At 44.5% G+C, this 25,224-nt stretch overlaps 1 protein-coding gene across 2 annotated transcripts; it reads left to right on the top strand.

Annotated features, from left to right (window-relative positions):
• The first annotated feature begins 4,300 nt into the window (after positions 1-4,300).
• On the top strand, positions 4,301-23,622 carry LOC306794209 (kinesin-1 heavy chain-like). Of its 2 annotated transcripts, none has more exons than XM_079292187.1 (26): positions 4,301-4,432; positions 6,480-6,567; positions 6,675-6,748; positions 7,187-7,291; positions 7,392-7,440; positions 7,545-7,600; positions 7,858-7,945; positions 9,693-9,817; positions 12,308-12,412; positions 12,769-12,914; positions 13,419-13,567; positions 13,967-14,166; positions 15,710-15,778; positions 16,057-16,263; positions 16,359-16,502; positions 17,873-18,061; positions 18,252-18,369; positions 19,027-19,097; positions 19,184-19,293; positions 19,403-19,504; positions 19,589-19,649; positions 20,369-20,440; positions 21,051-21,155; positions 21,260-21,467; positions 21,758-21,875; positions 22,007-23,622. In XM_079292187.1, the coding sequence occupies exons 1-26, from the start codon at positions 4,304-4,306 to the stop codon at positions 22,038-22,040; spliced, it is 2,922 nt and encodes a 973-aa protein (XP_079148313.1). In that variant the 5' UTR covers positions 4,301-4,303; the 3' UTR covers positions 22,041-23,622. The 2 variants fall into 2 exon arrangements, with proteins under 2 accessions (XP_079148313.1, XP_079148314.1); XM_079292188.1 differs by having other exon boundaries at positions 19,042-19,097.
• The last annotated feature ends 1,602 nt before the right edge of the window (positions 23,623-25,224 follow it).

The following is a 25,224-nucleotide window of genomic DNA, read 5'->3' on the forward strand; positions in this document are numbered from 1 at the left end:
AACGGGGCCCCGAGCCCTTTGAGTGCTATTGAAGATGTAAACTGCACATTTAGTGATGGAATATCACGCCCTCATCTCTAGAACAGTGCAACAGCATTCCATTAGAAGACGATCGAATTAGTAAAGAGAGCCAATGAAGAAGACGCTAGCGTCGCAGCTTTTAAACCGCAATTGTGATTCCAATTGAAATGTGTGATTTCTACCATGCATGCAAACATCCCACCTGACTCTGTGTTTGGATCCAAGCACACGTTGTGTTCTGCTCCCGGTCACTCACACGAGCAGGCCGAGATCCAGTGTGAGTCCAGCTTCAGTGTCTGTGGAGCTGAGAGGACAGCAGCGACCTACAAGCCAGAAGATTGATCTTCTCTTTCAACGCATCTCTGCCCCCCCCCCCCACTCTGCTGAGATACTATCTTGTGTAACGACTACTGAAAATGTACATGTGAAAACATGATGAAACGATATGCGTTTGTCTAAAGGAATAAACAAGTACTGTATGTATTTTATTTGTAAAAACCAAGCAAGTTATTGATTCTTTGTTTTGTTGATTCTTTGTGTTATTGATTCTTTGTGTTATTGATTCTTTGTTTTGTGTATTCTGTGCTGTTGAAGGTGTGTTGTGGCGGACTGACCTGCAGTGTGTTTGGGATCCAGCAGCAGACGGAGGCCTTGGAGCGTTCATCTTCTCGTCCCCGTCTGTGAATTATTGACCAAATTATTGACCTGGCTGTTGAGTCTGACTAAATATCTCACTGGTTGGCCGACGGACCGTACGGGGAACCGAAGCTGAGCGTCTGACATTAGCCCCCGAGCCCTGAGGACGGTTGAGTCCACCGGTCTAATACTGTCTCCTGCAGAGGAAACGTCCCACCATTAACATCTACACGCTCACACACACAGATCATAACCGTCAATCATTTGTTTCCACTTGCTTCACCACTGAGATTGGGGGGCAAAGATGTTTCAGACGCAACAGTGACTCACAACATCAGCTTTGGATTCACTCTGTTTGTAGCTGGCTGATCCGTATCCACACAGACTCCTCCTCCTCCTCCTCTTCCTCCTCCTCCTCAGCAGCTTCCCCGGGTGCTGTGGTGAACCAGAAGACTTCATTTCCTTTCTCCGGTACCCGTTACGATGCTGACCATGAGCCATGCAATGCTCTCACATCACCACCTTCATACTCATAACCATCTACTGCTTATTGTTGACATCTCTGCATGGATGGCTCATGAGAAACGGTTCATTTTGGAGGCGAACAAACTCAAAGAGCGGCTGCTTCTGCCCTTGGAGACCGTTACAAAGCAACCAGATGCCACGTTGTGGAAACTAGGTCCTTTATTTCTTCTCCCCCCTCACACAGTAACACAGTAACACACACTGCCCTCACCTCCTCTGCATGGCAGCGCTCTCCCCCTCCTCCCCCCTCGTTCTGACTGGTCAGAGGGTGAACAGTCGGTGGTGAGAGAAGAGAACGCTTTGTGATCTGCTGCTCACTGATCAGTCTTCTTCACGGGGTAGCCCGCAACATCACTTTCTCCTTTCTTTCTCTCTCTTATCTCCCCTCCCTCTCTCTCTCTCTCTCTCGCCGTCTTTTGTATCTAGTGGGAGTCTGGTTGAAGCCTGGAGGACAAGCTCACCTATGCTCCCTCAGACCTTCCCTCAAAACCTCTTCTCCTCTCCTCCTATCCCCTCATCTCTCCTCCTTTCCTTTTTAGATACTTTAGTAACCAGGACAGACGTATCATTGCCCCCCCCCCCTTTAATAGAAGTGAGATATGTAGTGAAAGCCTTTCCTCCGCTGCTTTAGGAATGCTGACTGCTGCTCTGTCTTGATTCCTTACCTTGTTTGAAGAGAAACACATATCCATCTTGATGCTGTATTGTGACTATATCCAATATGTATTGTCATGTCTGTATATTGTGGATGCGTGGACCTCTGTACATACTGTACTTTGAGCTCTCAAACGCGTCCGTATGGGTTTTAATCTAGAGAATGTTTACTTCCCGTAGGAATTGTTCATATTTTCTACCCGTTATGGGCGACATGACATCTTCAGGAGGTGGTCCCGTGTCACAGCAATAGAAGCCGCTCTGACTTCACTGCGTGCTGTGAAGTGTGACGTGCACTTCCGTTAAATCTCTCGCTCTCTCGCTCTCTCTCTCGCGGCGCGCGCACACGCGCACAGGGAGATGAGACACTGAGGCAGGAGTCTCGCAGCCAATACAGAGAGAGACATGGTTTACAGCTTCTTCAGCACTTGTCTCATGCTGCAGTTATGGAATAAAACAATATGTAGTATAGTCCATAAAGACTCTAATATGATTTGGTTGCATGAGGTCAGCTGAACCCATTTAAAGGGAGAGGCTACAGGAGAATGGTGAACATTTGAACTTATAGATATCGCCATGAAACTCACTTAGTGGATTATATCTGTAAATATATGTTTAGATATGCAAATGAAGCATCGTCTCATTGAACACTGAAGCCAGGTTCACATTGTTGGGGTTGTAGAGTTGATATATTATAGTCAAATGTTTTTACTGGATATCTCTTCATATCACTCCATCAATCAAACAATACTGTCAGCATCAGCAATTATTTAAACATATATATTTTGGTCATGTTTGTGGGAATATATATAGTATAAATCAGGATATGAATTATGAGCAAACCCCTCTGTATGTAGAGAGGAATGAACAGTAAAGTGTGATGTAAGCGCTGCTGAAGAGGCGATTTATGGATCAAACCCTCATTTTAAAGACACTGCAGCTGAATAAGGTAAAACTATTTAGTAACTGACGTCATCATGACGCTTCCAGTTAATTACGTACAAATTGGGTTTTTTTTCATTATATGTTTTCTGCGATGTTATGTTTAAATATGCTAATGAGGCATCTAATGGTAACTGTTGGTGAATTTAGGAGAAATCTACAGACTCAAATAGATAAGCGAGTGAAATAAACCCCTAACTCTGTGTTTTGGAGTTATGAGAGCAAAATAGCCCAAAAACTCACCAGTGCATGAAAAACCCTTCTTTTCATTGGATTGTCTCCCTTTGTCTCTGCGATCTAAATGCTAGAGAAACACCTGCTGCTGCTCAGAGGACTGTTTGTTGTTTCATGGGAGGACCAGAGTCCTTCAGCTTCTCATGCTGCAGACAACATGTGGAGAGTCTCTGCTGACGCCTGCTGGCTGCTCAACACATGTTTGCAAACTTTGAAATCCAGAACAAGTAGGTAATTAATGCAGTGTTCGCTCAAGGGAATTCTTCAAATTAAAAATATGTTTAAAAGATGAGTTCATTGTTTTTTATCATAACATATTCTTGATAAACGTTATGAATGAATTTCCTTTGTTTTTTCGAAGTCGTTTAGTGTCTGTTAGTTATGACATGTATTAAACAGAGTCCAGTCATTTATGAGCAAAGGTTAGTCAAATGGATGATTTAATGTTCAATAAAACAAATATATTGTTTCAATTAATTGTAAATGTTGTTTTTTTGCTGCACACACAAAGTTAGACCCATGGGTGAGTCTATAGAATGTAAAGATTATTTGCATGATCAATGAATCTCTTGATTATATATGTTACATATATTTTATTTTAAAATAGTGGAAAATATACATATCTTCCCACAGCCTAAGATGATGTCTTATAAATACATTAATATATTATCAAACACTAGACTATTCATCCTGTAAGATGATTTATTTAACTCTTTTTTTTTATCCAGAGCTTCACAGCAGAAGTAAACATTGGCCATCGAAAAGTAACTTTTTACCTCAAAATACATGTTTTGTTGTTGAAATGATCCGGTTCCTTCCCCGCTGGCAGAAAGACAATCCTACCGAGCACGAGACAGTGTCGTCACTCGAGCTTGTTTCTGATTGGAGGAATTTAGTGCATTCAAATTGCCCCAGGTCTCCCCCACTTCATCGGCATGTTGCCATGTCGTGGCATTAACTTTAACGCAGCATTGATATTCTATTTTCATCGCTGATATGTCTTTTCTCTCTCATGGTATGTCCCATAACACAGCTGGTCTAAATGCAACATGCTCTCATCGGGCGTTTCTTTGAGGACCAGCGCAGCTCATCCGAGTCAGCTGGAGCAGCAGCTGAGCACGAGCTGCTGCTGTGAGGGGCGCGGCCTCCCCCTCTCGGCCCCCTGCTGCCGGTGAGCGTCTCTGTGTCCGTCACTGGAGGACGGAGCGCTCCATCCATCCATCCCTCCATCTATCCATCTATCCATCCCTCCATCCATTCATCCATCCATCCACCCACAGCAGCGGCGGAGATGGCGGACCTCGCAGCGGAGACCACCATCAAAGTGGTGTGCCGTTTCAGGCCGCTAAACAGCTCGGAGGTGGCCCGGGGAGACAAGTACATCCCGAATTTCCAAGGGGACGACTGTGTGCATATTGCGGTGAGTGTGCTTCTCTGTTCCCGGCTCCTGGTTCAGAAGATACACTGAACGAAGCACTTCTTCTGCTTTTCATGCAGTGAAAGTCATTCGATTTAAGTGTGTTAGTTATCATTCGGATGGATGTTGTCCTTAGTTTGGGTTTTAAAAAATGTCTGTTTTGGCGTCTCAAATACCAAACGCACCTTTACAAAGTGAAGTTAAAGTAACTTAAAGTGCTTTTAAGCCCACTTAAAAGCACTTTAAGTGCCCCCCCCCCCCCCACACACACACACACACACCCTGAATAGGAGAAGCGTTTGGAGAATGGAATGGACCGTGACATTGTCAAACTAAAATAAAAACAGACTTTCATCCGTTTCATTTGTACTCAGCGTCACCTTCAATTCCCCGCCTCACAAGCTAACGCCAGCTAATTTGAGGCTAGCGCTCAGCTTGGCATGCTAATGTATTAGTATAACATAATACTAGCACGCTAACATGTTAGCACAGGTGAAGCCGACAAACCAAAGCCTTGAACAGTAAAGCTGTACTTGTGCTGATGAAAGATGAAGCATCTGAGATGAATCTGACAAAATGAACGAATGAATGCGGAATGAATGAGTGAATGAATGAGTGAATGAATGCGTGAATGAATGAGTGAATGAGTGAGTGAATGAATGAGTGAATGAATGCATGAATGAATGAGTGAATGAGTGAGTGAATGAATGAATGAGTGAATGAATGCGTGAATGAATGAGTGAATGGATGAGTGAATGAATGAGTGAATGAATGCGTGAATGAATGAGTGAATGAATGAGTGAATGAATGCGTGAATGAATGAGTGAATGAATGAGTGAATGAATGCGTGAATGAATGAGTGAATGAGTGAATGAGTGAATGAGGCCAGACACAATTGAAGGCAAAACATAAATAAATTAGGAGAGAAACGTGATAAACGCAGAATCTTCCACAAGGTGGATGCTTTGATGGATATGAAAATAAGTGAATCATATTTCACCAGATCCCAACACTAGTGCAGTAGTGCAGTAGTGCACTAGTGCAGTATGGGAGATATGTTGCACTCTTCACCACCTTCAGTTGAATCTCTAGCTGTTATATGGCAGGTGTTACATCATACTGACAACTGCTGATGTTTGTGGCTGTTGAAAACAAAAATGAATGTCCGCTTTGTTCCGTGCCATTGACTCCCAGTCACAGGCCAACTGGTCGCTGCTCATGTCATGTGGAACAGTGTTTGTCCGGCCCGTTCAGTGCAGTCATATCTCAGATGTTTGTTGCTTTGAGTTCAGTAACACCATCAACAAAAGGTTCTTGATAATTCCTCACTGCCAACGGGTGAACTGTGTGTTTGTTGCTCGTTCGACATCCTTTCGCATTCAAGGTTTTCATGTGACAAATAAAATAAAAGATTCTCTGTGAGCCAGACATTCACTTTTTAAGTATCGATTCAAAAGCAAGTAGAACTTTTAATTTGCAAACAAGCATTTTTGATCCGCATCAGTAGATTTATAATGGTAAATGTGTTTGTCTTGATCTGAAGCTTGTGTTGATTGCAGTGTTTATAGGCTGCACACACATGAACCTGCTGCTGGTGGAACCTGTGTGAAACAGCAGCACTGCTGCACTCACAGTCTGTGTCTGTGTTTGTCTTCAGTGTCGTTAAGCGGCGTCTCACCTGCATTGTGATGCAAACATCATGTACAGTGAAGAGCTCCAGTGTGTGTGTGTGTGTGTGTGTGTGTGTAGCAGCCGGTGGGACTGTGTGCAATGACGGTGCTCTCTAACTATATTTGCCCGATTCAGCGTTGGTTGGCTCGGGTCTGATGCTGCCTTCTGTATCAACTTGTGCTGCCAAGATGCAATACTGCGACATGATCACTATGTCTCTGGAACAGGAAATGTAAATGGATGGGTTGCAGAGGCATTCGATTCAGATATCCAGATTAGATTAGATTTCTGTCCCCGGCAGAACGTACAGGAGTTATGTTGAGTTATGTAGCAATATGAAGAATTCATGTCACTGGTCATCACTGCCTCCTCTTCACAGGGTAAACCGTACCACTTTGACCGCGTGTTCCAGTCCGACACAAGCCAGGTGCAATTCTACAACGCCGTGGCTCAGAAGATTGTCAGAGGTAAGATGGACAGTCGTGGGATGCAGATGTAGTCCAAGTGGCTGACACACTAAGAGCCCAGAGCTCTGGACTAAATGTCTTCTTGTTCTTTGTCGTGGTGTGTCCAGATGTTCTGGGGGGCTACAATGGGACCATATTTGCCTACGGGCAGACGTCCTCTGGTAAAACACACACAATGGAGGTAATATTTGTTCCCACCTTGTCCAAAATGTGTCAGAATGTGGAACAGGAGCTGCACAGAGGAGGTTGAGTACTTTACCAGGTGTTGTAGGATCTGCAGATATAACAACGATAGATTGGAGAATGAAAGAAGTGATTAATGGGCCGATTGATTCTTTTGGATTGTTTGAGTTTTTATGAAGTTGGTGATTTTTCTATGAAACAATGATCTCCGATAGATTGAAAAACCTTTGTCAAAGTCCGTCAGGCGACCCCTCTCCCGGTCTCAAAGTACCCGTCTTTCACAGCTTTATTATCACGATATCACTATATTATTATGAGGAGTTAATCACTTGCACACAGAGGTTCTATCACGACACCATCTCTAGTTACCACTCAACACAAGGTAGAGACTGAAACATACCCCGCTGTCTCGTCTCCATGCACTTGTGTCCTGAAGGGGAAACTCCACGACTCAGATATGATGGGAATCATTCCCAGAATTGTCGAGGACATCTTCAACTACATCTACTCCATGGATGAGAACCTGGAGTTTCACATCAAAGTAGGTTCACCTCCCAATGGCAGCTCGGATGCTCCAAAGCATCAGCGAGTACACATCATAATGACAACGATAACTCTCACTGGATGCTTTGTCTTTGCAGGTTTCATATTTCGAAATCTATTTGGACAAAATCAAGGACTTGTTGGACAGTATGTGTCAAGTCTCTCGTGGTTTAGTATCATCATCATTCAGACCCCGATGCAAACAGCACCACTGACTCAGACCTGATGTCTGCTTTCCTTCTCCTCCGCAGTGTCAAAGGTCAACCTCTCCGTGCACGAGGACAAAAACAGGGTGCCCTATGTCAAGGTGGGAAATGTCCCTTTGGGTGCAACATGAGATCTTGTTTATCTTTCATGTTGTTCTCCAGTGTAAGTTGTATTGACGTAGCTGGACGGATGAAGAGCGAGTATTAAAAAGACGAAGAAAACAAGGAACATAGGTTTCCTCTTCATAACGTTCCCTCTGAAGATATCGGCATGTCCTCGCCTCCTTCAGTTGATGATTGTCTCTCTGTGAAGCCGGCTCGCTGAACACAGCGGCTCCTTGTGATTGTGTGTCTCCAGGGGTGTACCGAGCGCTTCGTGAGCTGCCCCGACGAGGTTATGGACGCCATCGACGAAGGCAAAAGCTGCAGACACGTGGCTGTCACAAGTGAGTTCAGGCGCCGGGCGCCCGCGGTCTGCTGCCTGTCACGGGTTCAACCTCACCGGGTCTCCTGACTGCAGTGAGGCTCCCGTCAGCAGAGACGCTCTCTCTGTGTGCTGAACACAGAGAGAGACAGAGGAGTGAAGTCAGTGGCTCATAAAACACACTTAGTGTTGCTCAGCTGAGCTTAATTGTTGTCTTTGATTTCACAGCAAATATATTCTAAAATAAAAAAGTAAAAAAGCCCGTATTTATGTCCAGAGTCAGGTCACGGTGTGAACCGGAGGTTCGTGACTGAACGTCTCTATTTCTACAGCGTTTATCCAGCAAGTTGGACTCAAAGTGTCATTCATCATGTTCACTCAGTTATCTGAAGTCTGGAGAGTTTGTTTGTGACCTTTTTATTACTTTCTACAAAATCATTGACTATATTAATCTCAATATCGTGCACAATATTACTTTTCTATTTTAGTTGACTTATCTTACACATCTTACAGTTATTGTTATTCCATCCGACCCTGGTGTAGTGTTACTTCTTATACACTTCATATTTATTACTCTGCTCAATCTCTGGCAGAAGAATTTCTTTCGGGAAATATAAAGTTTGTTCTTCTTTTGTCTGTTCTGAATCTGAGGTGGTAGCTGGTACGAGCCCACCGTAGGGACAGGAGGGAGGGAAGGTTACCATAGGAACACATAGACCGGCCCTGCATGAGCGTCAGTGTCTTTGCTCATCTTCAGTTTACGTCGACATCTTGAGTATTATTGGCCTTTTGTAACATAAATGTAATAAGAGGACACAACATTCTTAAGTAGGCTGTAGGTTGGTTGTCTACAGTAGAGCTGCATGGTGCACATGGAGCCAGTGTGGTCCTCCCTTGATGGTGTATTTCACCTCCATAACAAATAAAGAAAATGAAAACATGTTCAAAATTGAGGACCACCGTCCAGATATCCAGATTTTTAATCAACAGTAAGAGTCAAGTTCCAAAAACACTGAATCATACATTTCCCAAAATGCAACTGGCTAGCATTAGCACACTTCCATGTCTTTCAAGGGTCCCGCCTCCAGTTTTTGTCTCTTTGTGCTGTAAAGTCACAACAACCCTGAAGACATCCCAATGACATGAGCACCAGCACCAGTGACCTGCTCTTCATGCTTCAAAGGTCCTTTAAGGCTACATGTGTCACACTCATACATGTGACACCAGTGCACACGGCAGCACTGCACATGCTCTGTGACAATAGCCGTCTCCTTTCACACTGCAAAGCATCGTCATCATCGTCACACGATTCCTCTCTGTGATTCAGTCCCTAATGTATGATTTAGGCCAAATCATATTAAAATAATATAGAAGATTTCATCTGGTTTCCCTCGCAAATCAACTTTCAAATAGTCTCAGGAGTCGACCCACCTGAGTCTTCTTTCTACACTCGTTTTTAATAGATTAGCAAAATAATTAAAGTGCAGAAACAGATTGCATGTTAATGACGCTTGGGTTGTGTTTAAAAACAAATGAATAGACGAATACATTTGTTAGAGCCATTAACATTCATGAGTCAATGTTTTTATACTAATTATAGTTGATAATAATATTATTGTTAATACAAATAATTAGTATTATTATATGAATTATCGATCATTTGTCATGAATAATACTAAAAAGGTAGGATTAGCACAGTGCTAATTGTATTTGTGTGTGTGTGTGCACGTGTGTGTGTGTGTGTGTGTGTGTGCACATCTCTCTGTCAGACATGAACGAGCACAGCTCCAGGAGTCACAGCATCTTCCTCATCAACATCAAGCAGGAGAACTCTCAGACCGGACAGAAACTCACCGGCAAGCTCTACCTCGTCGACCTGGCCGGGAGTGAGAAAGTGTGTTTCCATCCTGCACTCGTCCTCCTCCTTCCTCCTGCCTCCTTCCTCCTGCCTCCTGCCTCCTGCCTCCTGCCTCCTGCCTCCTGCCTCCTGCCTCCTGCCTCCTGCCTCCTGCCTCCTGCCTCCTTCCTCCTGCCTCCTGCCTCCTTCATTCTGCCTCCTTCCTCCTGCATTTCCCCTCTACTACTGGGTCCATGCAATCAAAATGTCCTCTCATCACTTATTTACAAAGCAAAAGCCAACTAGTGACTGACAGCAGGGAGAGACCACGCAAAGTTCAACTAAACTGCTGAAACTCAAAACAGCACTGCTGTCTCACGCACTAACCGGCTGTACGGTCTGTGTACACTTCCATAGTTGTTTTAATTGGATTCAATTCTCATTGGTAGAAACAAGAAAATGACTTGTATTTCCACCTCGTCCCGTTAAAGTCGTCTCCTGTTGGCGGTAGAGGAGGAAACGAAAAATAGCTTTTCTGTTTTTACATTTCTGCCACTTTGGATTTAATCCCATAAACAGACTTATCACTGTGCACACGCATGTTGTGCCTTTGCTGGGCTAGCTGGTTAGCATGCTGACTTCAGTAAATGTCTCTGCAACACAATATAGAGACTTTAACCTCTGCACATCTGCTGATAATGTTTGTTCATTTTTCCAATGTTTATACTCAGATCTCACAGGTTGCACCTTTCAACTTGATGCTCCAGATGTGGACAGGCCTTTCCCTGCAGTTTGCTCTGACTGGATTTATATGATGGAACTTTAATGAATGAATGAATTTTATTTATATCGCGCTTTTCACAGACAATAGTATCACAAAGTGCTTAACAGAGCAGACATTTAAAAGCATAAAAAACACAATGTGACCCTAGGGTCAATAAATGATATACACGGAGAAAAGTAAAAAAATAAAAATTAAATAAAAATTAAAACATATTTTAAGAGCAGGTCTAGGACATGGGTTTACTTTTACACAAATGCCAGCCTAAACAGGTGGGTTTTGAGCTGGCTTTTAAAAGTATCCACAGTATTTGCGAGGCGCAGAGTTGCAGGCAGAGCATTCCAGAGCCTCGGGGCCACTGCCTCAAAGGCTCGGTCACCACGGCTCTTAAATCGTGTGCGTGGGACTGACAGAAGACCTAGAGCGTTTGACCTGAGAGTGCGGGCGGGTGAATAGGGGCGAAGTAGATCAGCTACATAAGCCGGAGCCTGACCGTGAAGTGCTCTGTAAGTGATGGTGAGAATTTTAAAGTGTATCCTAGATGCTACAGGAAGCCAGTGGAGAGATCGGAGTACGGGGGTGATGGGAGGTCTTTGAGATATAAACGATGCACTTCTAGCTCAGTAGCTTTCCAGAGCCGCTCTGTCCTGTGACACTTCTGTCTCAGGCTGCACACAGCGTCTGTCATCCACGGAGTAGTGTTATAGGCAGCCCTGGTCCTTTCCTTAAGAGGTGCCACTTTATCCAGCAAAGTGGTGCAATGTTCATTAAATGACTATCAAGAGTTCAACATCATTGAGATTTGTGTTAATATCACAGCAGAAGTGCATAGAGAACTGATCAGCTGTACTCTGAGTAATAATGCGGGAGTGGAATGTTTGTTTCAGACACAAGGGGTCAGCATTGACAGAAAGATCAAAGAAAATACATTTATGGTCACTGATCAATAGGTCCTCACAACGGGTATTATCAATATCAAGACCCAGAGAAAACACAAGGTCCAAGGTGTGACCACCCCTGTGAGTGGCGCCAGAAACATGTTGCGTGAAATTAAAAGATTCAGTAATATTGAGAAACTCAGTAGCTATACAGTCTGTGGTATCATTGATATGCAGATTAAAATCACCAACCAGAAGCACTTTGTCTAGCTTGATAATAGAGGTCAGAAAGTCTGTGAACTCTGATAAAAACTGACCTGCAGGACCTGGAGGTCAGTAAATTAAAAAACAGTAAAACGGCTTTAGCCGGCCCACTTTAGTCAGCTGTAGTTCAAAAGTAGCATGGGATTCTGTGCTCCCCAATTGGCAGGAAAACTGATTCTTCCAGACCACGGCGAGGCCTCCACCGTGGCCTGTCAGACGCAGTGTCCCAACATAAGAACAGTCCACAGGGCAGAGTTCATTGAAATGGATGCATTCCATATTCCGTTGCCAGGTCTCGGTCAGAAATAAAAAAGCCAAATTATGACTTGTGAACAAGTCATTTAAAATGTGAGCCTTGTTTGTTATCGACACACATAATGACACATTGCTGCTGCTTCCTTTCAACAGGGCAGCGCTGTAGTAATCGCTCCATCAGTACGTTAACAAGACAAGGATAGCACCACGCTCCAGCAGATCCATCAACATGCTTTGTCAGCCTTCTTTTATTAATCCGCTTATTATTCAGTGAACACGGCATCTCCCCATCCTCTCTGAGAACGCTCCTGTGTGTGTGTGTGTGTGTGTGTGTTTGTGTGGGTGTGGGTGTGTGTGTGTGTTTCACAGGTGGGTAAGACGGGAGCAGAGGGGACGGTGCTGGATGAGGCCAAGATGATCAACAAGTCCCTGTCTTCGCTGGGAAATGTCATCTCGGCTCTGGCGGAGGGCTCGGTGAGACAGCCGGCTCTTCCTGGGGGGGGGGGGGGGGGGGTCAGATTTCCCGGCCAGATTTAAACATTTAGTAAAATGGAAGTACATCTTTTCCGTGAGATGTGCAAGTGATAAACACACCACGTCTTGGCCCTGAGTGGGATTAGGATTCCTCGAAAGGAGAATGATGTAAACTGTCTAAAATCATTTCAAAGTTGTTCCATTTGGCCTCCAGCTGAGGGTCTTGAATATATATATTTTTTAAATGAGTGATAATGATGTGTCATCTAAAACATATATCTTTGACAATGATGACATGATGCCATACTGTGTTGATAAACGACCCGAGCAGAATTTTAACTTGCGTCCTCTGTCAGAGCTACGTGCCGTACAGAGACAGTAAAATGACCCGGATCCTGCAGGACTCCCTGGGGGGGAACTGTCGGACCACCATGGTCATCTGCTGCTCACCGTCCGCTTTCAATGACGCTGAGACCAGGTCCACGCTGATGTTTGGACAGAGGTACACACACACACATCACAATCTATGAACCACTCTGCAGGGTTGGTAACATGAGGGCAGTCCAGCGTCTGGCGTAAGTGCATCGCTCTGTTGTTGCATCCAATGGCCCGCTTGTGCTGTTCACAGCCAGTTACAGCTCATTCCATTGCTGTGGTGACAATTTAAAAAAGAGTTGAGGACATGAGATGAGAATTGTAGCAGTTTTCGTCAAATTAAACATTTTCATATCTCTCAATTATTAGGCACAAAGACAAAAAAAAGCCGTACCCAACACTGCATAGGTTTGTGTGGGAAGCCAGTGAGGGATCGTGCTCTTGTTCTGGCACCAGTGGGCACCAGGGATTGATCACAGCGTATTAGCTTTGGCTAAGCTAACCACCTGCTAGCTTCAGCTTCGTATTTAGCTTCCGAACACGAGAGTGGTATCGGTCTCCTCAAGCTAACTCTGGGCTGCGGTGAAACCAGTGGCTGCTTCTGGTGATCACTGCCATCCTGTCTCACCAGGGCAAAGACCATCAAGAACACCGTGACCCTGAACGTGGAGCTGACCGCGGAGCAGTGGAAGAAGAAGTGGGAGAGAGAGAACGAGAAGAACAAGACGCTGAAAAACACCGTCACCTGGCTGGAGGCCGAGCTCAACCGCTGGAGGAGCGGTGAGGACGCACACGTCTATCACTTCACAGCTATCTGCATGTAGCAGATAGCTGCTACATGCGCTGCAGTGTGACATTCAAACAAAAGACTCGTATTTTAGGAATAATTGAGGAGAATTCTGCCTACTTGGTCCGATCATATATTTAAGTACAGTGTAGGAATCTTCCATTTGCTGTAAACGAAAGATAATCATGACTGGTTTGAATGAGATGGAAAAAGAAGGTTTCATCGCTCAGTCGTGCTCCAGAGAGCTGAATCACACATTGGTCCTGTTTTAGACTTGAAGGACATGCTGCAAGAAAGAGTCCTTTGTTTCCCCATCAGCAATGTCTAGTTCTCTTTGCATGATCACGCCTGCATTACATAACCCCCCCCCCCCCCCCCCCCCCCCACCGCAGGGGAGAGCGTGCCGGTGGAGGATCAGTTCGACAAAGAGAAGGCCAAAGCAGAGGTCCAGGCCCTGGACAGCACCCTGAACAACGATAAGACGGCACCGGCGCCGGCCCTCAGCACCCCCCCAGGGCTCAGACTCACCGAGGCACAGACGCAGGAGTACGGCGCCGAAATGGCAAAGATCTACAAAGAGCTGGATGACAAGGTGAGGGAGGCGTGGTAGGACGTGTGGGGCGGTGTACACACACACACACACACCAAGCGTTTTCTTCAGGCGTCGAGTTCATAGTTCAAGCACGAATGTTATTGATCAGTCTTTCTTAATCGGACAAAACACCAATGTCAGGTGAATGAATCAGTTCCAACAATACCACCGAAAATAACATCAAAACTGAACTCATGAACATTACTATGCTGCATATGACATACAGCCATCCGCTGCTTATCCTGATCCCTCGAGGGATCAGTGGAAGGTCCATGCAGACACTAATGCATCCGTAGGGTTCTCTTCATGGTGTTAATGCTTTACTAATACACTGAAGCTAATATAGTTTAATAATAACGGTATCATTGCAGCGCATATGTTTATTCCGTTATTACATATTTTAGTTGTTTGTGGTGGTGGTTATTAGTGTCATGCACATCATGCGCGAGCCCAGCCAGATAAGACCAGATAATATAATAAGATAATATAATCCTTCATTAGTCCCACAGCTGGGACATCTGCAGGATTACAGCAGCATAGAGGACAGTGCAAACAAACAAACACGAGACATCACAAGGAAAACAAGCTCAAAACAAGTGTAATAAATATGTAATAACACACTAAAGATATAATAAATACGTTAAAATACGTTGAAAAAAGAAACTAAAACTAAAATACAATATAGTCGGACTGAATGGTTGTTAAAAAGACGCCAAATCAGAAGTCATGATTGGATGACTCAAGTCTTTTTATGGCGACTTTCATCCTGACTTGATGAAGTCCAAAAAGACTCCCCATGACTTTAAGGCAACAATAGACAAATCACTTTCCAAGTGATATTATTTGGTGCCGCTGCTGTCGCTAAGACAACAGGATGACCTGGGACTGGACTTGGACATGTCCCGGACTTGACCTGGGACTGGACTCTGACCCTCTTAGCTAAGACTTGAGACTTGCTTTTGACTTGTAAGGCAATGACTCGGTGCCAGGTCTGCATGACATTGCAATGGTGAAGCAACATTTGTCAGACAAAGAAAATAACTTTTCACAAAGAACATTTAATCGCCAACAAATAAGTTTGGATAATAGTCCAACGACAAGAAAAGTGTCTTTAATCGCCATGTATGAAGCAAAACAATGTAAAGTGAATTCCTTTTCCCTCTCACCTGACAGAGTCACAGAGCCATCCTGTGACTGAGCATGCAGAGATGTTCACACCACAGCTGTTAGGGACTTTATTATAATAACTAAATCACAATATGAACCAGTGTTGAAGAATAAATAAATGGCACAAAATGTTTACATGTCACAATAAACATTCTATTGATTAACTATGTTGGAAGTATTAACAACGGTTATCTGTTAAGACCAACAGTATGACGTTAGGATATTCTAATTGGACGATCCGTCTTACGTGTCGTGTCTCAATTGGTCAGCAGATGGCAGGATTGGCCGCTGTTCTGTTTCAGTGGAAATAAAGAGTGATGAGTGCGTTCTGTTTGTCTTGTCCTCCCTCCTCTCCACCGTCCTCACGCTCCTCCAGGACGACGAGATCAACCAGCAGTCTCAGCTGTTGGAGTCGCTGAAGGAGCAGATGTTGGACCAGGAGGAGGTGAAACTGCTCCCCTTCTTCCCTTCTGCCTCTCAGCCCCTCCAGCTGTTCCTGTTAGCACAAACCCAGTGTGACAGCTGATAGTAGACCATTAGTAGCCCTCAGGAGAGGTCAGAGTGTAGCTCACACCTAGAAAGCAACAGTGGAGCCCTGCAGATTGAACGTGTTATTTGTTAGGCTCGTGCAGAAATGTGTTCAGTAGATGCTGTCGTGAACGTCACTCCCCTTTCCTCGACTGAGCATCATGTCTTATCTTCGCTCCCTATCCTCACCTGTAGCTCTTGGGCTCCTCCCGCCGCGACCACGACATCCTGCAGACAGAGCTGAACCGGCTGCTGGCGGAGAACGAAGCCTCCAAGGAGGAGGTGAAGGAGGTGCTGCAGGCCCTGGAGGAGCTGGCCCTCAACTACGACCAGAAGAGTCAGGAAGTCGAGGACAAGGCGCAGGAGTTTGAGGCCCTCAGTGAGGAGCTGAACGAGAAATCGGTACTTTTCATGTGAATCCTTTGGAAACGATGGCGCCGGTTACGCGTGATAACCTCGTGAGGTTTGTATTGGTTTATGTTCTCATCCACCACCAGAGCTCCTTGGCCTCCATTGACTCTGAACTCCAGAAGCTGAAGGAGATGACCAACCACCAGAGGAAGAGGGTGACTGAGATGATGTCATCATTACTCAAAGACCTGGCTGAGATCGGCATCGCCGTGGGGAGCAACGACATAAAGGTAACCAGTGGGGATGAATCCAGAGAGAAAGATAGGAATAATGATGATCACAGCGGAGGAGCAACGGCCTGTTGAATCTAAGATATTACCACAGCAGCCCATCTCTCCGTCCATCATCTGACCACGGTTCTTTGGCTTCCAGTTTAGCCGTGTATATCCGGGCCAAGACTTGCTGATCATTGTTTCCAGTGCGATGACCAGCCTGAGACGACGTCGAGTAACAGATTGTTACTGTTGAACTCTGAACCCAGGCAGGTTTCAGCTCCTGTCACAGCTTGACTCACTGTGGCCTCGTTGTTCACAGCAATACATAAGTCCTGCACCTCTACAGAAACATCACAATCATGGCTCGAACTCAGTATTGATGGTTTCTTTTGCAGGTTCTGGTTGGTGCAGCCAGTTTCTTTAATGAGACATTTAAAGTGTTTTTGATAAAATATCACAATTTTAAGCTTCGATTTGACAGATGCGTTCATCACACATGTGTTCAAGGACCTTCGAAATGTAAAAAATTCAAAGATAATCTCTCTTTGTACAGCTCCTGGCTGTGATAAACAGTGTAATTAAACCTGTGTTCAAACCTGCAAGCTTTTCTTTGCAGATTAAAAGCTAAATTGTCGTCAGACGATAGCCGTTGCGTTTTCAACAACTAGTTAGAGGAGGCGAGATTTAAAAAAGAGAAAAAAGATCCAACTGAAAACCCAACTCAGTGTCACAAACTCTTTTCCAATAAAAGTAGCGAGCAGCACTCGCTCTAAAAGTCTCTACATACAGCGAGGAAGTCAACAATGACAGCCCGTCCCTCCAAAGCCACTCCCCCAAAATGACCACAATGAACACAAACAGGGCTGTAGTTGGTACTCGCCGTTGTTAAGCGATGAGCTGGTGCAACACTCTGCTGATGCAATGCTCAATGAGTTTATGGGCTGAGTGGACACAGGGAGACAGGCGGGGTGCAGGTGGAGGTAGACTGGACGGGCCACAACCATCGATACCAGATCCTCTTTGTCTGTCCGGCCGTTTGATTGATTTATTGCTCTCAGGGTGCACAGAGAATTTCAACAAAATATAACAAACGATGAATTTGAAGAAGATTACCAACCCTAGCTTGAAATGAAAAATGTATCTTCAGATGAATCAGTGATGAAAGTGATGCCACCACTCTGATGTCTTTTCCATTTATCTTCTGGAGATGGGCCTTCTGCATATTTAGCTATAATGGTTAGTCGGTGGTTTTGGTTAATCATCGATACAATTATGCAAAGAAAGACATTCATTTGTAAGAAAATGTTTTGCATACAGACAAAATGACAAAAACAAAGCATCAAGCACCTCCTCTGAGGCCTGATTACTGTTTTCTGACCCAACAGCAACAAGAGAGCAGCGGCCTCATTGACGAGGAGTTCACAATGGCCCGTCTCTTTATCAGTAAGATGAAGTCGGAGGTGAAGACGATGGTGAAGCGGAGCAAACAGCTGGAGAGCTCGCGGGCCAAGAGCACCCAGAAGATGGAGGAGGCGGAGATGGAGCTGATTGCCTTGCAGCTCCGCGTCTCCCAGGTAACCGCCGCTGCCTCTGGATCTTGGACACTTGTCACCATAGTGACAAATGTGGCGGTTAATTAAAATGGCAGATCGTGTTGTTATCGATCAAACAGCAGCTTAGCTAGTCGACTGGGTTCTTGCGTGTCTTTGTTCTCTGACAGTTCATACATTTTCATGTCTTTTTCAATTTCCTGTCGTCGTCCAGCATGAAGCCAAAATCAAGTCCCTGACAGACAGCCTCCAGAATGTGGAGCAGAAGAAACGACAGCTGGAGGAGCATGTGGACTCTCTGAATGAGGAAACAGTCCGGATCAAAGCCCGAGGTGAGCCTCAGCCCCTGCGCTGTCTTTAACGCTCTTCTTGGGAGCATCTCAGCTTGTGATGCCGTGTTGAAAGATGTGTTGTACTTAAATCAAAGAGACGAGCCCAAAAGAATCCCCAGGGTGCACTGCGGTTTTCAGAACCAGACCTGTTGAGGTGCCTGTCTCACAAGCAAATCACTTATGGTGCAGTTCTTTTGCTTCTTTTGTAATATTTCTTTTTTTAAACACATGCTGAATCTTTAAAAAAAACATTATTGGTAAAGTAGTATTTCTGACTTTCTTTTTTTTTTTCAAAAGCTATTAGTTTAATTATAAGTAACTATAATAAGTTATAAGTAATGTTATTCCATTTTACATTTGTTGAAATTATTGTTTTTGCGTCATTTTGTCTGACATTATTCAAGTCATTGATGAGGTAAATCTACTTCTACTGTTCAACAGACTCATCAGAACACCATACAGTGACAACATCCTTTGAACCTTTATTTCACTTTGTGGAGTTAATCAAAGCAGATGTGTTCTTTCTCTGTCAACTGACGTCTCTATTGTTTGATAGAGACTCAAAATTGAAAAGAAAATGAAAGAAATATCAAAAAAACACACAAAAACCTAAATTGTCCACAGCTGTTCCTGGTAATGATAGTGATACCTTATCAGCTTTACTCTTTCCAGAGAAAGTCAACACCATGGAGAAGGAGAACGAGATCCAGTCTGCCCATGAAGTCAAGGTACTGCGTCACGGAAGACTTGTCCCATAGGCGCGGTCCAGCCTCTGCATTGTGACCACAGCTGTGTGTTGCTTGTGTGTCTTCAGGACGCGGTGGAGAAGCAGATCCAGTCTCACAGACAGATCCATCAGAAGCAGATAAGCAGCCTGAGAGACGAGCTGGACAACAAGGAGAAGCTCATGACGGAGCTGCAGGAGTAAGACAACAACACCGCCAAAACACCGTGGCTCTGTAAATGTCACGTAGAGCTTGCGTACTGATTCTGTTGCCGACGTGTGTGTGTGTGTGTGTGTGTGTGTGTGTAGTCTGAACCAGAAGATCATGCTGGAGCAGGAGAGGCTGAAGGTGGAGCACGAGAAGCTCAAGGCTGCAGACCAGGAGAAGAGCCGCCAGCTGCAAGAGCTCACGTAACACCTCTACGTGCAGTTAATGGCCATTGTTTTACCATAATACCACATGCAGCAGGTTAACTCCCGTTCTGCTTTGTGCAGGGTGTTGCAGGACAGACGGGAGCAGGCCAGACAGGACCTGAAGGAACTGGAGGAGACTGTGGTCAGTTATCGGCGCGTCCATTTAAACATGTGCTCCATTAGAGCTGTTACAACTCCTTCATAGTGTCATATTGCTTTTCGGAGAATTATGATGATAAGTTCATAGTAGATGCAAAAGTATACTTATGTACAATATATTATGTTGAACATTGTTGCTCCTGGATGGATCACAGCAACCCAATTATGTTCAACACAGCTCCATGTCCTTGGTCATGGTGCCACAGCACTTAAAAGAATAAACTTCATCATTCTCAAAATTCTGACCCTTTGCTTTTTTATTAACAGCATTTACTTGTACTTTTACTTTCAATACTTAAGTACATTTAATGTCAGAAAATTACTTTTGATACTTAAGTACAATAAATATCAGATACTTTAAGACTTTTACTCAAGTAGTATTCTAATAGGTGACTTTTACTTTTACTGGAGTAGTTTTCCAGTAAGGTATCTTTACTTTTACTCACGTATGGCTTTTGGGTACTTTATACACCACTGCAGGCCACTTTCAGTAATTCATCCATGATTATGTTCTGAGGGTCTTGGTCTTCATTCTAAGTAAAACAAATCAACTTCTTGAAACTACACTCGTGTTCGGGGGACAGCAGAATTATCAGGGAAGGAAAACTCAAAAGATGGACAAAATGTGGGTTTGAGTGAATAAAGTCTTTAACGTCTCCGAACAGTTTGTGTTGTTGTAACTGTTTCCTTGCCATCACACAGGCCCGAGAGCTGCAGACGCTCCACAACCTCCGGAGGCTTTTTGTCCAAGACCTGACCACTCGAGTGAAAAAGGTAAAAGCCCCGACAGTGTGTACGTGTCCTCCTGTTCTCCTGAAGCTGCTCATCGCTGTCATCTGGTTTCATGTGTGATTTTTGATCTTCGTGATGTAGTGTGATATCATATGAGCTCTCGTTCCTTCGACCACGACGTTTACCTGGAACGAGACAAACACAACCGTGCACCGGCTGCACTCCCATTTCATTTGCACCGTGATGAGATTTTAATGAATCCAGGGAACACAACAGAAAGCGTCTGTAATAAGTAGGCCATCTGATTCTACAACGGTAGCAGCTGTAAATTAGGGAGCCAGGTTCTCGGCGTGGTGCTCGTCTCCAGCCCAGAGGCTGAGGCTTGATGAGATAAACAAAGGCAAATCAGGCTTTTCTCCGAGGACAGAGGCTATGCCGTGGTGCTGCACCGCTCTCAAATACCGTGCTTATCATCTCATTTAGCCACAAATGAGATGCTCTGGATTCAGGGGTGTTGGTTACAGATTTTGAACGTCGCTGGGTTGGAAGATCTGAATGGGTGACAAGTCAGCTGTAGCAGATAAATAAATGCAGACGTAAAACATGGATTGAACTCAGTGTACCGATAAAGATGTGTGTTGGGCTTCATTAGAATGCTAAGATGAACTCGGACGATGCAGAAAGCAGCGCCGCCCAGAAACAGAAGATCTGCTTCCTGGAGAGCAACCTCCAGCAGCTCACCAAAGCTCACAAGCAGGTAAAGATATGTAGTAACACACGATGACCACAATGCTTCCCACCAGATGTGGTGTCTAAGGCTACGTGCTGTCTGCGTCCTGTCCCTCTTTGTGTCGTCTGTAGCTGCTACGGGACAACGCCGACCTTCGAGGTGAGCTGCCTAAACTGGAGAAGCGCCTGCGGGCCACCGCTGAGCGGGTCAAAGCCCTGGAGGCGGCACTGAGGGAGGCCAAAGAGAACGCAGCCATCGACCGAAAGCACTACCAGCAGGAGATGGAGCGCATTAAGGACGCTGCCAAGCCCAAAAACATGGGCAGGAGAGCGTCCATAGGTAGGTGGACACACAGACACACTCACATATGGGACATTTATTGCACAGGACTGAAAATCCAGAAAATGTGGTGATATGTACGTCAATATTCGGAAAAACTATTCACATAAATTCCGTATATAAGTTTTTGCAACGAGTCAAAAGAAATTTTGAACATCTCAGCCTCTCAGCCGGGGGAACAGCTAGCTGGCTCTGTCCTTTTTCTGTAAATTCAGAGAAATGAGAACTGTATGTGATGATGAACCTGCTCTCTGCATGTGACCCATATCATCTCTCTGCGTCCGACCCAGCTAAGCCCATCAGACCAGGCCAGTTGCCGGGAGCCTCTCCCATTAACACCAGTGTCAACAGGTCCAACCTCATCCAGAACAACCAGCCCGCCGGCATCAAGGGAGGAGGCAGCAATAGGTGAGAGGAGAAGACACCTTCTCAGAGTCTGTATATTTCTTCTTCTGTACTCGTTATCCACTTCAGTTATAACGGACTTTATTTGTCCCCTTGGGGACATCTTCTATTTGTCTTGGTTTACACACCAACAGGAACATGCATCAATGTGACGAGACGTCAGAATGATGGGTCGCCGCAGCACAACGCCTTTTGGGGTTCTCTGCCTTGCCCGGCAGTGACCAGGAGGCGAACTGGCACCTCTCCAGACCCCGGTCCACACTCCGTACCTGGTCCGTGTCGGACTTGAACCACTACCCTTCGGTTCCCAAGCTACTGCTGTCCAAGACTTCCAAAAAGACAACATGTAAATTGCTTTGCATTCCTTTTATTTTCTGGTTTCTATTAAAGCTGCTGAGGACGAAGCACAGTCACTCAAACAACTGGCCAAAGCTCTAGACTCAGACAAGTTTCATTCAAAAATATTGAACTTTTATCTGGAAACACTGCACCAGTCTTCCAGCATCAAAGTGTGTATATACTGTATGTCATGTACTGTGTAGCCTTTCAAGCCTATGGCTCTACAAGAAACCAAACCAAAAAGTGCCTTCTAAAATCAACACATAATGTGTGATGTTGCTCTGATGATAGCAACTTACTAAATTATGAGCCCAAAGTGTCACACCTTGATGTATCCCGAAACATAAGAAGACACTACTGTCGTGGTGTACAGTAAAGGGAGAGCACTGACCCTTATTCTCTATGCTTTGCTTGTAAGGATTCTCCTTTTAGGGGATTCCTTTGGTCTTAGCACAATTGTTTTTTATCCATCCATTTATGCATGCATTTACTACTCACTAATCCGGGGACGTGTCGCGAGGGCAACAGGCTTAGGAGGGAATTTCAGATGTCCCTCACCCCAGCATCGCTTTCCAGCTCTTCCTGGGGAACCACGAGGCCCGGGCCACCAGCCGCTTGCCGGCGAGCTCCCCTCACAGGTCTGGCTCCAGAAGGGGGCCCCGGTTTCCCTTTTCCGGACGAGGTGCGACCACTCTTTTCTGGCCGATGCATACCAGATATCAGGGAATCGCTCTTGGTTTGGCCCCCTCCCTAAACAACACAGCTCCCAGGGTCACGAACCCCTCCACTACGTTAAGGTAGTGATTCTTTGTTTTTTGAACTGTACTTATCATAAACACCAGAAACCCTTCTGCCTATACCTCATTGTTATACGCAGATTACTGTAATAAACTGATTTAGACGTTCAAAAGCGTATTCAACCACATATTGGTACAAAATGATGCTTTAGTTTAGTCAAGTAAGAACTGAGCGACACAGTATTTTATCTGAACAACTCACTTCTGTGCATCTGTAAAGCAAGCAATGCGTGCTGTGCCTTATGTTTTGATCCTTTCCGTATCTCTAAAAGCCTTGACCTCCACATCTTGTCTCTTGGCTCAGGGCAGGGAGAGCACTGGGGGTAGATACAAATGTAATGTATGCCTGATAGCTGCAGGCAGGAGTCCACTTATGATCACTTTGTTTGGAAAGCATTAATTATGTTTTGTTTTTAATGTAGCTAATGTATCCAGACTGAATATCCAGTAGGAAAGTGGATGATTGATACTTAGCATGTAACACTCCTGACAAGTGCAGTGGCATCCTAATGACCTCCATACAACCCCGTGCTGCATAAGGACAATCCTTGAATCGTATTATTGCACAGAATGTCAAGTTAAAGCTTTCAAATAAAAAATGACTGAACTGAAAACTTCTGAACTAACCATTTCCCCCTTGAACTAAAGGCACCATGAAATGTTTTGCTGAAATGAACCTTTTCAAACACTTATCATGCTATTACCTTTCACACAATGAACGTAGCACCTGAGCTGTTACTGATTGCCTTATAGGGGAAATGTATGTGATCTTATGTGGATGTCATATCAGTGTTGGTGGTAAATGTAGTCAATTGAAGAAATAAATTCCTCAGTGCGTGCTATATTGACCCAGAAATCATATTGTAAAGCCCTCTGAGGCAAATTTGTAATTTGTGATTTTGGCCTACACACAAATGAATTGAATTGAATTGAAAATAAATTGAATTGAATTAAATAGTGGAAGTGACAGACTTCAACAACGCTCACGTGTGCCACTCCCGTCCTTACACCAGCAGGGTGTGCTTTTACACAATGCTGATACATGATGAGAAGAGACGTGATTAACGGCGCTGCAGACGCGCATGCATTATCTGAAATAATGTAAACCTGGAGTTATATAGCCCGAGGCTAATTGCAGCCTCTCTGTGGTCTGAGACTACAGACTGTATTCCTGGATCATCCGAGCACTAAATCATTCATGACCCTGTTTGGACGGTGAGACTCCCCGCTGTGATTGCCCGATAGAGCTCGGCTGGGGAGAGGAGGGAGCATCTTCACATGTGTATCCTTCACATTTGAACAATGTGAAAAGGTTTCAAGATTAGGTCATTGAACCCCCCATCAAGTAATAAGACCCAATGGCAATGAGGGTAAAGACATTCTTCTTCTTACAATATATAGATATGTTTAGGGACTCGAGCGAAGTTAAACTCTTCCAACTTTGATGGAGTTGCAGGGGATCTGGTCGCCGTCGATCAGCGCTGACAGACGGCTGGGTTAGAGACCACAACCGCGCCGAGCTGAACGGAAACACGATGACTAGACTCGGATTTTACTGGAATTTGCCTTCAAAATAAAACAAACTATTGTCAAAATAAGGTAACCTGTGCGCGCACGGAAACAACGTAGATTACAATGGCAACATTTGATCACATATGGAGACAATAACTTCAAAATACATTAGAGCACCATTTATAGGTCTGGATGACACGAGGTTTAGGGATGCATTCAACAATCTAGACAATGTAGAAAAAAATCAAATCCCTGCACTGATAAAAATCTATACTATGATCAACGCCTTTTAAATTGCCTTTCATGTGTGTTAAGACAACAATTATCACAGTGAATTTCATCATTTCATCCATTTTACCCAGCATCCACGACTAGATCATTTCGAGGGATTGTTTGGATTTATATATAAAGACACTGTCATGCTTACATTGAATTAAAAATATCTAGTATCCCTCCACGCACATGAATAAAAAGCTCCCAGTTCCCCCTGAAATATACTTAAATTATGTAGCATATAGGGAAAGTTATGACCATCCAAAAAACAACAAAAAAATAAATACACGTTTTTCGTATTTCATTCATTATTTTCAGCTGCTCTTCTGTAATTCCAAGTCCCAAACGGCAAAACACGCAAACCGGGTGCGTCAACTAAAGCTTTTACTTTGGCGTGAGCGGATATGCGGTGTGTTGCCGCAGCGAGCTTG

This window comes from Melanostigma gelatinosum, assembly GCF_949748355.1.
Source record: "Melanostigma gelatinosum genome assembly, chromosome: 20".
Lineage (NCBI taxonomy): Eukaryota > Metazoa > Chordata > Actinopteri > Perciformes > Zoarcidae > Melanostigma > Melanostigma gelatinosum.